The sequence below is a fragment of the Triticum aestivum genome, chromosome 3A (genome assembly GCF_018294505.1).
Source record: "Triticum aestivum cultivar Chinese Spring chromosome 3A, IWGSC CS RefSeq v2.1, whole genome shotgun sequence".
NCBI lineage: Eukaryota > Viridiplantae > Streptophyta > Magnoliopsida > Poales > Poaceae > Triticum > Triticum aestivum.
Window position 1 is genome coordinate 243,436,951 of NC_057800.1, and position 16,517 is coordinate 243,453,467.

Here is a 16,517-nt window from a genome sequence, read left to right on the forward strand (position 1 = left end):
GGTGATTTGAATCACGTCGAGTACGACTACATCATCACCGTTCTTTTGAACGCTTCCGTGCGCCATCTACAAAGGTATGTAGATGCATGTAATCACTCGTTGCTAGATGATCTTGGTGAAACGAGTAGGAAAATTTTTGTTTTCTGCAACGTTCCCCAACAGTGGCATCAGAGCTAGGTCTATGCGTAGTTCTTCTTGCGCGAGTAGAACACAATTTGTTGTGGGCGTAGATTTGTCAACTTTCTTGCCGTTACTAGTCCTTTCTTGCTTCAGCGGTATTGTGGGATGAAGCGGCCCGGACCAACCTTACACGTACGCTTACGTGAGACCGGTTCCACCGACTAACATGCACTAGTTGCATAAGGTGGCTGGCGGGTGTCTGTCTCTCCTACTTTAGTTGGAGCGGAATCGATGAACAGGGTCCTTATGAAGGGTAAATAGAAGTTGACAAATCACGTTGTGGCTTTAACGTAGGTAAGAAAACGTTCTTGCTAGAACCCTAATTCAGCCACGTAAAACTTGCAACAACAATTAGAGGACGTCTAACTTGTTTTTGCAGCAAGTGGTTTGTGATATGATATGGCCAAAGTTGTGATGAATGATGAATGATCTATATGTGATGTATGAGATGTTCATGCTATTGTAATAGGATTCACGACTTGCACGTCGATGAGTATGACAACCGGCAGGAGCCATAGGAGTTGTCTTTATTCTTTTTATGACCTGCGTGTCATCAAGAAACGCCATGTAAATTACTTTACTTTATTGCTAAACGCATTAGCCATAGTAGTAGAAGTAATAGTTGGCGAGCAACTTCATGGAGACACGATGATGGAGATCATGATGATGGAGATCATGGTGTCAAGCCGGTGACAAGATGATCATGGAGCCCCAAGATGGAGATCAAAGGAGCTATGTGATATTGGCCATATCATGTCACGTTTATTATTTGATTGCATGTGATGTTTATCATGTTTTGCATCTTGTTTACTTAGAACGACGGTAGTAAATAAGATGATCCCTCACAATAAATTCAAGAAGTGTTCCCCCTAACTGTGCACCGTTGCGACAGTTCGCTGTTTCAAAACACCACGTGATGATCGGGTGTTTTATTCAGACGTTCACATACAACGGGTGTAAGACAGATTTACACATGCAAACACTTAGGTTAACTTGACGAGCCTAGCATGTACAGACATAGCCTCGGAACACAGAAGACCGAAAGGTCGAGCATGAGTCGTATAGAAGATACGATCAACATGAAGATGTTCACCGACGTTGACTAGTCCGTCTCACGTGATGATCGGACACGGTCTAGTTAAACTCGGATCATGTAATACTTAGATGACTGGAGGGATGTCTAATCTAAGTGGGAGTTCATTAATAATTTGATTAGTTGAACTTAATTATCATGAACTTAGTCTAAATATTTTACAATATTAGATTAAATGGCCAACGTAGTCCTCAACTTCAACGCGTTCCTAGAGAAAACCAAGCTGAAAGACGATGGCAGCAACTATACGGACTGGGTCCGGAACCTGAGGATCATCCTCATAGCTGCCAAGAAAGATTATGTCCTACAAGCACCGCTTGGTGACGCACCCGTTCTCCCTGCAGAACAAGATGTTATGAACGCTTGGCAGGCACGTTCCGATGACTACTCCCTCGTTCAGTGCGGCATGCTTTACAGCCTAGAGCCGGGGCTCCAAAAGCGTTTTGAGAGACATGGAGCATATGAGATGTTCGAAGAGCTGAAAATGGTTTTCCAAGCTCATGCCCGGGTCGAGAGATATGAAGTTTCCGACAAATTCTTTAGCTGTAAGATGGAGGAAAACAGTTCTGTCAGTGAGCACATACTCACTATGTCTGGGTTGCATAACCGCTTGACTCAGCTGGGAGTTAATCTCCCAGATGATGCGGTCATTGACAGAATCCTCCAGTCGCTTCCACCAAGCTACAAGAGCTTTGTGATGAACTTCAATATGCAGGGGATGGAAAAGACCATTCCTGAAGTATTTGCTATGCTGAAATCAGCAGAGGTAGAAGTCAGAAGGAACATCAAGTGTTGATGGTCAATAAAACCACTAAGTTCAAGAAAGGCAAGGGTAAAAAGAACTTCAAGAAGGACGGCAAGGAGGTTGCCGCGCCCGGCAAGCAAGCTGCCGGGAAGAAGCCAAAGAATGGACCCAAGCCCGAGACTGAGTGCTTTTATTGCAAGGGAAGCGGTCACTGGAAGCGGAACTGCCCTAAGTACTTAGCGGATAAGAAGGCCGGCAAAACAAAAGGTATATGTGATATACATGTAATTGATGTGTACCTTACTAGTGCCCGTAGTAGCTCCTGGGTATTTGATACCGGTGCAGTTGCTCACATTTGTAACTCAAAGCAGGGGCTGCGGAATAAGCGGAAACTGGCAAAGGACGAGGTGACGATGCGCGTCGGGAATGGTTCCAAGGTCAATGTGGTCGCCGTCGGCACGCTACCTCTGCATCTCCCTTCGGGATTAGTTTTAAACCTTAATAATTGTTATTTAGTGCCAGCTTTGAGCATGAACATTGTATCGGGATCTCGTTTAATTCGAGATGGCTACTCTTTTAAATCTGAGAATAATGGTTGTTCCATTTTTATAAGAGATATGTTTTATGGTCATGCTCCTATGGTGAATGGTTTATTCTTTATGAATCTCGAACGTGATGCTACACATGTTCATAATGTGAGTACCAAAAGAAGTAAGGTTGATAATGATAGTCCCACATACCTGTGGCACTGCCGCCTTGGTCACATAGGTGTCAAACGCATGAAGAAGCTCCATGCTGATGGACTTTTAGAGTCTCTTGATTATGAATCATTTGACACATGCGAACCATGCCTTATGGGTAAAATGACCAAGACTCCGTTCTCAGGAACAATGGAGCGAGCAACCGACTTATTGGAAATCATACATACTGATGTGTGCGGTCCAATGAGTGTTGAGGCTCGCGGTGGCTATCGTTATGTTCTCACCCTCACTGATGATTTAAGTAGGTATGGGTATATCTACTTAATGAAACACAAGTCTGAAACCTTTGAAAAGTTCAAGGAATTTCAGAGTGAGGTTGAAAATCAACGTGACAGGAAAATCAAGTTTCTACGATCAGATCGTGGAGGAGAATACTTGAGTCACGAGTTTGGCACACACTTAAGAAAATGTGGAATAGTTTCACAACTCACGCCGCCTGGAACACCTCAGCGTAATGGTGTGTCCGAACGTCGTAATCGCACTCTATTAGATATGGTGCGATCTATGATGTCTCTTACCGATTTACCGCTGTCCTTTTGGGGCTATGCTTTAGAGACTGCCGCATTCACTTTAAATAGGGCTCCGTCGAAATCCGTTGAGACGACACCGTATGAATTATGGTTTGGGAAGAAACCTAAGCTGTCGTTTCTAAAAGTTTGGGGATGCGATGCTTATGTCAAGAAACTTCAACCTGAAAAGCTCGAACCCAAGTCGGAAAAATGCGTCTTCATAGGATACCCAAAAGAAACTATTGGGTACACCTTCTACCTCAGATCCGAAGGCAAGATCTTTGTTGCCAAGAATGGGTCCTTTCTGGAGAAAGAGTTTCTCTCGAAAGAAGTAAGTGGGAGGAAAGTAGAGCTTGATGAAGTATTACCTCTTGAACCGGAAAATGGCGCAACTCAAGAAAATGTTCCTGAGGTGCCTGCACCGACTAGAGAGGAAGTTAATGATCAAGATACTTCTGATCAAGCCCCTACTGAAATTCGAAGGTCCACAAGGACACGTTCCGCACCAGAGTGGTACGGCAACCCTGTCTTGGAAATCATGTTGTTAGACAACGGTGAACCTTCGAACTATGAAGAAGCGATGGCGGGCCCGGATTCCGACAAATGGCTAGAAGCCATGAAATCCGAGATAGGATCCATGTATGAAAACAAAGTATGGACTTTGACTGACTTGCCCGTTGAGCGGCGAGCCATAGAAAATAAATGGATCTTTAAGAGGAAGACAGACGCGGATGGTAATGTGACCATCTATAAAGCTCGGCTTGTCGCTAAGGGTTATCGACAAGTTCAAGGGGTTGACTACGATGAGACTTTCTCACCGGTAGCGAAGCTGAAGTCCGTCCGAATCATGTTAGCAATTGCCGCATTCTATGATTACGAAATATGGCAAATGGACGTCAAAACGGCATTCCTTAATGGTTTCCTTAAGGAAGAATTGTATATGATACAGCCGGAAGGTTTTGTCGATCCTAAGAATGCTGACAAAGTGTGCAAGCTCCAACGCTCGATTTATGGGCTGGTGCAAGCATCTCGGAGTTGGAACATTCGCTTTGATGAGATGATCAAAGCGTTTGGGTTTACACAGACTTATGGAGAAGCCTGCGTTTACAAGAAAGTGAGTGGGAGCTCTGTAGCATTTCTCATATTATATGTAGATGACATACTGTTGATGGGAAATGATATAGAACTCTTGGACAGCATCAAGGCCTACTTGAATAAAAGTTTTTCAATGAAGGACCTTGGAGAAGCTGCTTATATATTAGGCATCAAAATCTATAGAGATAGATCGAGACGCCTCATAGGTCTTTCACAAAGCACATACCTTGATAAGATATTGAAGAAGTTCAATATGGATCAATCCAAGAAGGGGTTCTTGCCTGTGTTACAAGGTATGAAATTGAGCTCAGCTCAATGTCCGACCACGGCAGAAGATATAGAAGAGATGAGCGTCATCCCCTATGCCTCAGCCATAGGTTCTATTATGTATGCCATGCTGTGTACCAGACCTGATGTTAACCTTGCCGTCAGTTTGGTAGGAAGGTACCAAAGTAATCCCGGCAAGGAACACTGGACAGCGGTCAAGAATATCCTGAAGTACCTGAAAAGGACTAAGGAAATGTTTCTCGTTTATGGAGGTGACGAAGAGCTCGTCGTAAAGGGTTACGTCGACGCTAGCTTCGACACAGATCTGGATGACTCTAAGTCACAAACCGGATACGTGTATATTTTGAATGGTGGGGCAGTAAGCTGGTGCAGTTGCAAGCAAAGCGTCGTGGCGGGATCTACATGTGAAGCGGAGTACATGGCAGCCTCGGAGGCAGCACATGAAGCAATATGGGTGAAGGAGTTCATCACCGACCTAGGAGTCATACCCAATGCGTCGGGGCCGATCAAGCTCTTCTGTGACAACACTGGAGCTATTGCACTTGCCAAGGAGCCCAGGTTTCACAAGAAGACAAGGCACATCAAGCGTCGCTTCAACTCCATTCGTGAAAATGTTCAAGATGGAGACATAGAGATTTGTAAAGTACATACGGACCTGAATATAGCAGATCCGTTGACTAAACCTCTCCCTAGAGCAAAACATGATCAACACCAGAATTCCATGGGTGTTCGATTCATCACAATGTAACTAGATTATTGACTCTAGTGCAAGTGGGAGACTGTTGGAAATATGCCCTAGAGGCAATAATAAAAGCATTATTATTATATTTCCTTGTTCATGATAATTGTCTTTATTCATGCTATAATTGTGTTATCCGGAAATCGTAATACATGTGTGAATAACAGACACCAACATGTCCCTAGTGAGCCTCTAGTTGACTAGCTCGTTGATCAACAGATAGTCATGGTTTCCTGACTATGGACACTGGATGTCATTGATAACGAGATCACATCATTGGGAGAATGATGTGATGGACAAGACCCAATCCTAAACATAGCACAAGATCGTATAGTTCGTTTGCTAGAGTTTTCCAATGTCAAAGTATCTTTTCCTTAGACCATGAGATCGTGTAACTCCCGGATACCGTAGGAGTGCTTTGGGTATGCCAAACGTCACAACGTAACTGGGTGACTATAAAGGTAGACTACGGGTATCTCCGAAAGTGTCTGTTGGGTGACATGGATCAAGACTGGGATTTGTCACTCCGTATGACGGAGAGGTATCACTGGGCCCACTCGGTAATGCATCATCATAATGAGCTCAGAGTGACCAAGTGTCTGGTCACGGGATCATGCATTACGGTACGAGTAAAGTGACTTGCCGGTAACGAGATTGAACGAGGTATTGGGATACCGACGATCGAATCTCGGGCAAGTAACATATCGATAGACAAAGGGAATAGCGTACGGGATTGATTAAATCCTCGACATCGTGGTTCATCCGATGAGATCATCGTGGAGCATGTGGGAGCCAACATGGGTATCCAGATCCCGCTGTTGGTTATTGACCGGAGAGTCGTCTCGGTCATGTCTGCTTGTCTCCCGAACCCGTAGGGTCTACACACTTAAGGTTCGGTGACGCTAGGGTTATGAAGATATGTATATGCAGAAACCCGAATGTTGTTCGGAGTCCCGGATGAGATCCCGGACGTCACGAGGAGTTCCGGAATGGTCCGGAGGTAAAGAATTATATATAGGAAGTGCTATTTCGGGCATCGGGACAAGTTTCGGGGTTATCGGTATTGTACCGGGACCACCGGAAGGGTCCCGGGGGTCCACCGGGTGGGGCCACCTGTCCCGGGGGGGCACATGGGCTGTAGGGGGTGCGCCTTGGCCTAGATGGGCCAAGGGCACCAGCCCCTATAGGCCCATGCGCCTAGGGTTTCCACCATGGAAGAGTCCATGTGGTGGAAGGCACCCCTAGGTGCCTTGGGGGGGAGGGAAACCTCCCCTTGGCCGCCGCCCCCCCTAGTAGATCTCATCTACTAGGGCCGGCGCCCCCCCCCCCATGGCACCCCTATATATAGTGGGGGGAGAGGAGGGATTTACACCAGCCCCTGGCGCCTCCATCTCCCCCCGTTACGTCTCTCCCTCGTAGTCTCGGCGAAGCCCTGCTGCTGTGACGCCCTGCATCCACCACCACGCCGTCGTGCTGCTGGATCTTCATCAACCTCTCCTTCCCCCTTGCTGGATCAAGAAGGAGGAGACGTCTCCCGTCCCGTACGTGTGTTGAACGCGGAGGTGCCATCCGTTCGGCGCTGGTCATCGGTGATTTGAATCACGTCGAGTACGACTACATCATCACCGTTCTTTTGAACGCTTCCGTGCGCCATCTACAAAGGTATGTAGATGCATCTAATCACTCGTTGCTAGATGAACTCCTAGATGATCTTGGTGAAACGAGTAGGAAAATTTTTTTTTTCTGCAACGTTCCCCAACACTCGGTGCTTGCACTCCTCCTCATCATCAATGATTCTTCGGTAACACCTATGCATGCACATGAGAGGAGTGTCACGTAGTATACCATCCTCGAAGGGGTCAAGTGAACACGGGTATAGAAGATGATTCACTATGTATGTGAAGTAGATGATGAACGTGTCACTTGCCGAACAGACTCTTGACATCGTGATGTTCATAGGATGCTCCGTGTCATGGTACCTCAGGCGGGCGGGGGAGCAGACAAAATTTATCCTAGGAAGTGCCTCCGATCGAGTATATTTGAGAGAGTTGGGCTGCCTTTTGGGATAACTCCTTAATATTTGCTCCTCTAAACGTATAAGGGTTCGGCTAGATGCGGTTAGTTGATTATCTTGCTCCATCAAAACATTTTAAGGGGTGGGCTAGAGATGCCCTAAGACATTCAATTTGCAGATTTAGTGGGCCGAAGCACACCTTAGAATTAGGTGATCCACTGGGGTTTTTTTTGCGAAAATGATTAAGATCTATTATTAAAGTTCACCGGAATACAAAACATCTCAAACACAATAAAAATTACATCGAGATTCCGAGACCACCGAACGACCACTACCTTCAGAAGAACGAGTCGTTGCAGTGTCGATGTCGTCGCCCCCCTATTGATGACGGTTTGACCTTGTCGATAATAGCCGGGAAGTATTCATGGACGTGCTCCTAAGAACCATCGACATGGAGCCGCAATCGCCGTCATTGAGTCCTTGAATAACTCTGAAGCATCTAACACCAAATCTCGTCACACGATGAGAAACACTAACCTCACGGCCCCAAGGAGATGTCGGGGATATACACTGGAGCTTCGTCGACTATGTCCGGATGGACAAACTCGGATCGAAGCCCAAAAGACAAACTCGAAAAAGAAGTGTCACCATCTACTCGCGGAAAGATAGTCTAATGACAAGCATTGGTAATTCTCTCACCGGGCCAGCCACTAGAATCAGTCAATGAAAAAGCAAGCGCAAGTGTAGAGGGGAATTGCGCAAGTGCAGAGAGGAATTTTGCAAGCTAGGAGGAATAGAAAATCCTAACTAAGAGCGTCGCACCTGCGATGACTAAAACCCTAACCTAAATTACTAACCGAATCGAATGCACCAGGATTCCCCTTCCCGTTACCGGCCGCCGGAGCGGCGGGCAAAGGAAAGGCGAATCAACAGGCTCGCCGACAAAGCATGGACGGGAGATTTTGCCCTAGCCGCCAAAGGGATAGGGATGGGAAACAAAAACCCCAACGATGAGCATACACATTAGGGCATCCACCGATTCAGTTGCCACGCACAAATCAGAGAAGCAGTGATAAATGTTCCTCCGTTGCCTCTTGACCATGTAGTATACCCTCATATGCAGCTGGTCTCGGCATGCAAGCCAAGAAATACTCTCCATTTTTTGGGGGAATGACGGTAGCCCAAAAAAATCCAAAGAATAATTTATTTAAATCTATAAAAATATAGTAACAAATGTTTGCTGAGATGGTACCCACTACTTTAAGGCGTCATGGTGTCCCGAGGACACGCACATGGTCATGCTCGATGATCGTAGATGGAGCGTTCTCCGTTGTCGCCCTCGCAACTCTCTTTTTTTCTAAAATAAAATGTTTTCCTTGAGCCTTGGGGATGTCCTATATCTGGGTTGGATGGGAAACCAAAGCAGGTGCTACGCCACCGAACTTTTAGCGGCGCAGAAGAAATAGGACTAGAGGGAGGGAAGTAGTTTGTTTTATGGAGAAATAAGGCAGTTTAAAATTAGAAATGCCAGAGCATCCCCATCCCCAGGCAATAATTGAGCAAGCAAAGCCTTTAATCACTCCCTGTAAACGTGTATCTATATATTAGGAGCCTGCAGCAATTAACCCAAGGAAAGGGTACTGCTAATATAGAGGAGGTGGACAGGCCAGCCCCCCTCTGGCCTTGTTCTCTCCCCCACATGCCCTGCCCAAGGTGATCATTCTTCCTTCAACCATCCATCAATCCATGGATGATGCTTTTGAGATTCAGCATGTGAATTGATTACTTCTCTGTTCATCATTCTCCTCCGATTTGGTTGTTTTTCTGCTTGTGAATTGATTCTGTCTCTCCCGGTTTTGCATTTGGTTCTTGATGAGATTGTTGGGTAGATGTTGTTTTTGGAGCCTGGAAAGAACGATGTGCATCCCTCCCATCATTCGATTCGATGACAAAAACAAAAAAGGCAATCTCATCTCATGTGGTTAGCTAGCTTGTATTCTACGTGTGGAGAACATGATTCCATGAATCCATCAAAAGTTGGTGCTGCATTGGCTTCCGATTCTTCCGACTCCTGGCCATTGCTGGTGTCGAGCTCTAATCTTCCCCTTCCTGCTTGATTCGTCAGTGCCAAATCCAAGAATTAGAGCTGCTCCATTGACGGGGGAGAGATCGACAGCAATGGGGGAGCTGGTGGTCGCCCGGAGGTACTGGTGCCACATGTGCGCCGCGGCGGTCAGCCCCGTGGCCGCGGACGCCGGGGTGGAGATCAAGTGCCCGTATTGCGGCAGCGGCTTCCTCGAGGAGATGGAGACCGCCCGCAGCAGCGTCGCCGCCGGCACCGGCCACGCCCACGCCCACGCCAGCGGCACCTACCCTAGCGCCGACAACGCCATCTCCATCTGGGCCCCCATCATCGACAGCATGGTCGGCGACCCCGTCCGGCGCCGTCGCAGCAACCGCCGTACTGTGGACGCCGTGGCCGCCGCAGAGGACGAGCTGGACAACGTCGACTTCTCGCGACGCCGGCGGCGCGCCACCGCGTTCCTGCGGCTCCTGCAGGCGATCCGGGAGCGCCAGCTGCAGCGCCTCGAGTCCGCGGCCGCCCTCGGCAACGGTGGCGGCCTCGAGGCAGAGCACTACAGCCCATTCGGCCGGAGCATCTTCGCCGCCGCCCCCCTCGGGGAGCACGGCATGGCGCTGGGGGACTACTTTCTTGGGCCCGGGCTGGACGCCCTGATGCAGCAGCTGGCCGAGAGCGATGCGGGGCGGCAGGGCACGCCGCCGGCAAAGAAGGACGCCGTGGAGGCGCTGCCGACCGTGGAGGTGGTGGGCGGGTGCAACGAGGAGGACGCGGCCAGCTGCGCGGTGTGCCTGGAGGACTACGCGTCCGGCGAGCGCGCCCGGGAGCTGCCCTGCAGGCACAGGTTCCACTCCCAGTGCATTGTGCCGTGGCTGGACATGCACAGCTCCTGCCCGGTCTGCCGGTTCCAGCTGCCGGCCGACGACGACCCAAAGAGCTCATGCGGCAGCGGCAGTGGGAGTAGCAGCACCACCACCACCTACGTCACCTACGTCAGTGCTGAGGTGAACGACAATGTGGATGGTCATGGCAATGAGAGTGGCGATGAGGCAGCGGGCAATGCAGCCGTGGAGCGCCAAGACGGCGATGTGGAGGGTGAAGGAAACGCGAGCCGTCTGCCGGCGTCCATACAGTGGCTCAACAGCCTCTTCTCCCCGCAGGCGACATCACCATCCTCCACTTCCACTTCCACTTCCGGCGGCAGCTCGCGGCACTTTGAGGACTAAATCTGCTCTGCTCTGCTCCGTTTGGATGCCATTGCCATACCTACCACGCACGCAAGGGTCTGCTGCTTGGAGCTTTTCTCTCCGTCTCTTCTTCGTGTGAATCGGTCATTTGGGTGTAATTTAAAAAGAAAAAACAAGGGTTGCACAGTTTAAATTTGATACATTTTGTCAAATATATGACCAATGTTCATCAGTTTTCAAACTCTACACAACGATAATCAACCCTGTGCCAGAATTCAAGAGTGTGTGGGCATAATTGATCTAACGCTTTTATGTTGTCAATCATCCTTCTTCACCATTTTGAGATAAACTAGTAGACCAAATGTTAGAAATATAACGCAAACAACAGGCAAACATATGAAGTGAAGCAGCTATCAGGTAGTTCAATCATTGCATATAAGTTATAGTAGTAGCAAAACAAGCTGCTACCATAATAGTTTTGGTGTTTCCATGGCTAACCCCTCTCATAAAGAGTAAACAGCCACAACTTGATAACACAAAGTTTTAACCAGGTTGCACTGCCGCAATCTTGGCAGCAAAAAACTGTGGGTATGCGTAGCCTCGCAAAAAAAAAGGAAAATCCCCAGGCAAAATGGTGTTGCATTGTCGCTGCCACAAGCTTACACGGTCAAGAGCTTGATGACGGATGCATTCCCGATGCGGTGAAGGGCCACAATGGACTCACCAGCGTTGCAAAGCCCCATCTCCTTGGCGTTCTTCATGGCAAACCTCAGTGCCTCTTCCGTGGCTTCACTGTCAAACGCCTTGGCAGTGCCAGCACTCAGCATAGGGATCACGCCCCTCACGATCAGGCTTTGCCTGGCAGGCCCCTCGTCGCTGCAGATCCAGTCAAACTCGACCGTCTTGAGCTCAGGAACCACGACAGACAGTATCGGCATGGATGGCCTGTACTTGGCTACAAGCCTTGCAGTTGTTCCTCCCCTGGTCAGTACCAAGATAAGCGTCGCCTTAGCTGAGTTCGCTGTGCGGACAGCTGATGAGGCAAGGCTCTCCAATGGGCTCATGGGAATTGGGGCTGATGACATGATTGATTTAAAAACAGCAGAATAGTCCACACATGACTCGGCCTGCAAGCAGATCTTGGCCATAGTTTGCACTGCCAGTTCTGGATAAGCTCCAGCAGCTGTCTCACCACTGAGCATGACACAGTCAGTGCCATCAAGAACTGCATTGGCAACATCTGTTGCTTCCGCTCGAGTAGGGCGAGGAGACTTGATCATAGACTCCAACATCTGGGTTGCGGTCACAACTGGCTTGCCCTGAATGTTGCACTTGAAAATCATCACCTTCTGTGCATAAAAGATCTTCTCTACAGGAATTTCCATGCCCAAATCACCTCTTGCCACCATAAAAGCATCAGACTGTGCCAGGATATCGTCAAAGTTAGCTACTCCTTCCTGGTTCTCAACCTGCACATTCAAATTAATTGTAATGAACTGCTAGGTGAAAGTGCAGAAGTGCATACTCAAATGAGACAATGGCATACCTTTGACATCAGCATTATTGACTTGGCATGCTCCCCAAGTACCTTCCTGACCTCCACAAGATCTGAACCTTTGCGGACAAACGACAAAGCAATCATGTCAATCTTGTTCGGGACACCCCATTGAAGGATATCCTCCTTGTCCTTTTCAGTGAGTGTTGGGAGATCAACAACGACCCCTGGAAGATTGACATTCTTCCTCTCACCAAGCATAGCAGTGTTCTCACAACAGCAGCGAACAAGACCTTGCTCTTTGTCACAATGAAGCACAGTAAGAGTGATGGTACCATCAGCGCATAATATGACACTGCCTGGCTTCAGATCAACTGCTAGCTTCTTATAGCTCATCGATATCATCTTGTCGTCCCCCTTTATGCTATAATCTGTGGAGATCACAATTTCTTGGCCCTTTCTCAACTGGATAGGCTTCCCATCTTTCAAAAATCCAGTACGGATCTCTGGACCCTGGAAATGTAGAAAACAAATAATATCTAATCAATAAGCTTTCATCAAGCAAACAAGTGTACACAAAATGAGGTTAGTGGTTCTCCATTTGACACGTAAGATGTAAATAATCATTTCATAACTGACACACGTCCATACACCACAAACAAGATAACTTGTGTTTAATTTCTGTGACTATCAAGCTGATCAAGGAGACAGAAATTTGACATCCAATGTTTGGTCTGTCATAGTTTTAGACATACTGCAACTTTCTTCATCCAAACAAGGATTCAAAATGTTGCTATGATGATGGTAACATTTTTTTTCCAAATATATTACCCACCTTGATAAAAAGGGTAATGTGAACCAAGTGTGTGCCACGACAAACGGTTGAGGTTTAGGTTGCTGGAATTCCATTACAATATGCTTTTCTTAGATAAAGAAACATATATACCAGAAAGCCGCTAGCAATGTGAAATTATTGAGAATATGGTCAACTAACCCCGGTAAGGTTTGTTTCAGATTATGTGTGTGCCAGTTAAATTTAATCATTTGTGATCCAAATATGCATTCGCATTTGATCCTAACTGAAGGTTTAGTAAACTGTCTCTGCAGACAACTTCTCCAATTGGGTATTTAAAATAAAATTAAAATGCAAAATTACTTGCTCCTTGGATGTGGTAGTTACATAGATACTATCTGGACATCTTTGTGTGCGTGATCCGCAAGAGAAGAAAATCTAGACTGTAATCACACAAGCCATAAACTTTGTTGCAGCATAATAATTGTCAGCAGATCAGAAACTTGGTCAATATAACCAAAAAAATACTGCTCTAAAAGCATGGGCCATTACTAAAGCATTACAAGGACAAAACAAACAAAGAGGATTAGAAGGAACTATATAATACAGTTTGGCTTCTTTTAACTGAGCTATAGGTTAAAGTTCACAAAATGATACTATTAACATTTTGGCGATTCAAACATATTAAGTTGGTAGCACAATGTGAGAAGCATACAATTATCCATTGGCAGTGTTACAAAAAAGAACAGAACAAAACATAACACATTAATATAGTCAGAAACTCTCGCTGTACAACAAGGACCACAAGCCGACAAACTCGACAACAGCAAGCTAGACAATCAAAATCCAGCTAGGCTAGTATTGCTCCATTGATCAACTCAGTTGCAAAATCCACGTGCAAATCAAGCTATATGTCAATGCAGACATTTAATGGCTAGATCTTCTGATACCAGAAATTATCTTCTGCCATCTGTCGCTTTAATTGCTGGCAAATTTACCATACTAGTAAAACACTACTGACCCCGCAAAAAAAAGACATACACAAGCAGCAAAAAAGAAAGCAGAGCACAAAAAATGTTCAAGGGAGCAAACAAATAAATCAGAGATCACATCCAATAATAACAACATAAAAAAACACAGTAATAACCATTGAAAGTTGCTAAGGACCTGAAGTTAACTTGGTGATGTCTTAATATTTGTTTCAGATCATAGGTTCTGACAGTATGGTTTAGTCATTCATCATCCAAATATGCTCATATTTGCTCCTAACAAGAACACCCTCCGTACCGAATTACTCGTCGCAGAAATGGATGTATCATATTCTATCTCATGTATAGAGTATCTAGACGTATTTTTAGTTCTAGATACATCCATATATCCTGGAGGGAGTACTAGTTTACTGTGCTACTTCTGCAGACAACTCCTGCAACAGGACATTCTACAAAATAAAATGCACATCAGTTAAGCGACCATGTTAAATTACTTACCCCTCGGATGTGATAGTTAGATACTATTTGGACATCTTTGTGCGGGTGACATAGAAGAAAGAAAATGAATCTAAGAATTATAATCACGTCATTCATATAATTTGTTGCAGCAACACAATAATTGTCAGTAGATTCACAAAAAGCATGAGCTGTAACTTGAAAAAAAAAATACTGTTTCAGAAGCGTGAGCCGTTACTAAACCATTACAAAGTCCAAACAAATACGTGAGGAGAAAAAAGGGGCTATATATATTACACTTTGGCTTCTTGTGCTAACTTAGCTAAGGGTTAAAGTAGTCGAAATTATACTGTATGAGCATTTCGGCAGTTCGTCCATATTTCAGTTGGTTGGCTGGGGTGAGAATAATACACATTCTCCATTGGTAGTCACAAAGCATTCCACAACAAACAAAACAAATTAACGCACCAGGAACTCTGGTTGCAGCATGAGGACCGCAGCCGACAAGGAAATGAAATCCACAACTGCAATCTAGCGAATCGAAATTCAGGGATACAGGATACTGGTACAGAGTATTACTGCTACACTGGCCCATTCGATACTACTAGCAAAGTTCGCATGAAAAAATACCGTGTGCAATCTGTGGCTTTAATTGATTGCTAGATCTTGGGATATCAAAAACATCGTGCGCAATCTGTCGCTTTAATTGCCTGCAAATTTACCATGCAGAAGCAGCAGTCGAAAAAAAAAACAAGGGAGATCGCATCGACAAACAAGATCAAGAACCAAAGACGAGTAATAACCCCTGAAAATGGCTAAAAATAGCCAAATCGCTGGCTTACAACCCCACCCAAGGAGAGAGAAAGAGAAAACCCCACGTCCCCACCACGACAAGGCCAGCAGCCTGGCTATTACAAGTCCATCTACAAATTAATTTTAATCGGAAAAACAAATCAACGATGAAAAGATGCCCAGGAGCAGCCGAAAACCTAGACCAAGCATGAGCAGGCAAGAAAATTAAACGAGCAAAAAAATAGGCGGGCACAGATCGGATCGGCGAGGCGCGGAGCGGAGCGGAGCAAAAGAAGGGGAGCAGGAGGGAGGGACCTTGGTGTCGAGCATGACGGCGCAGAGGATCCCGGTGCGCTCCATGGCGGCGTGCAGGTTGTCGAGCGTCTCCTGGTGGTAGTCGTGGGAGCCGTGGGAGAAGTTGAAGCGGGCGACGCACATGCCGGCGCGCAGCAGCTTTTCGATCATGTCGACGGAGCGCGAGGCCGGGCCGAGCGTGCAGACGATCTTGGTCTTGGGCCGGCGGCGCATCACGGCGAGGCCGTACTCCCCCGCCTGCGGCTGCGACAGCTCCCCGTTGGACACCATGGCTTGTCGGTCGCCGGATCTGTCTTCGGCCGGGGAGGGGAGGGGAGGGGGTCGGCGGGGGTGGGGATTCTTTGGGCGAGGTGGTGGCGTGCTTCTTGCTCTCCAAGAATGGGACGGCTCGGTTAAATAAACGGAACAGTCGGCGGATTGATTGAGGGGAATGGAATGGAAAGGAGGGAAAGTGTTTGCTTTGCTGTGCTCTTCTTCTTGCTCTCCAAGACCAAGGACGGAAGGGCGCGGGGTGAATAATAATGCGGCGGCGGTCTCGTTGACAGCTCTCTCTCCCTCTCTCTCCGGTCAAAAACCACTGCCGGCCAGGGCCCATGGGTTGTTTTGTGCTGCTGAACCATTCGAGCATATTTTTCTTTTTGAAGTTCAAAAAAAAAAAAGCTTCAACCGAAACAGGTGAACGGACGAACGAGAAGGGGCAAAGCGAAACAGCACCTCTGTCGGTTCATAACCGCCACGTAGCTACAAACATGCGCATAAAACAAGAGACGCCAGGTCAGGGGCTCCACCGCAACGGCGCTTGCCTTGCGACGTTCCCCAAAAGCCAAACGCAAGATGGAATCAACTAAATAAGCCACTCCAGTCGCTCTGTGGTATGCATAACTGGCCATACCCGCGCGGCGGCACGCCGCTCCCCGTCAGTACGTCATGTTTTATTTTATCTACTGAATTTTAGTTGAAAATAGGAAAACCGTAGATAAGCTTAT

The 16,517-nt window shown here is 46.9% G+C and overlaps 2 protein-coding genes across 2 annotated transcripts; one reads left to right on the forward strand and one right to left on the reverse strand.

Moving 5' to 3' along the window:
* Positions 1-8,867: 8,867 nt before the first annotated feature.
* LOC123061108 (E3 ubiquitin-protein ligase SIRP1) lies at positions 8,868-10,986 on the forward strand. Its single transcript, XM_044484034.1, has 2 exons — positions 8,868-9,137; positions 9,550-10,986. The coding sequence occupies exon 2, from the start codon at positions 9,603-9,605 to the stop codon at positions 10,728-10,730; it is 1,128 nt and encodes a 375-aa protein (XP_044339969.1). The 5' UTR covers positions 8,868-9,137; positions 9,550-9,602; the 3' UTR covers positions 10,731-10,986.
* A 102-nt stretch (positions 10,987-11,088) lies between these two features.
* On the reverse strand, positions 11,089-16,028 carry LOC123061107 (pyruvate kinase, cytosolic isozyme). Its single transcript, XM_044484032.1, has 3 exons — positions 15,532-16,028; positions 12,238-12,699; positions 11,089-12,160 (listed from the first exon to the last, which is right to left on the reverse strand). The coding sequence occupies exons 1-3, from the start codon at positions 15,799-15,801 to the stop codon at positions 11,351-11,353; spliced, it is 1,542 nt and encodes a 513-aa protein (XP_044339967.1). The 5' UTR covers positions 15,802-16,028; the 3' UTR covers positions 11,089-11,350.
* Between the last annotated feature and the right edge of the window lie 489 nt (positions 16,029-16,517).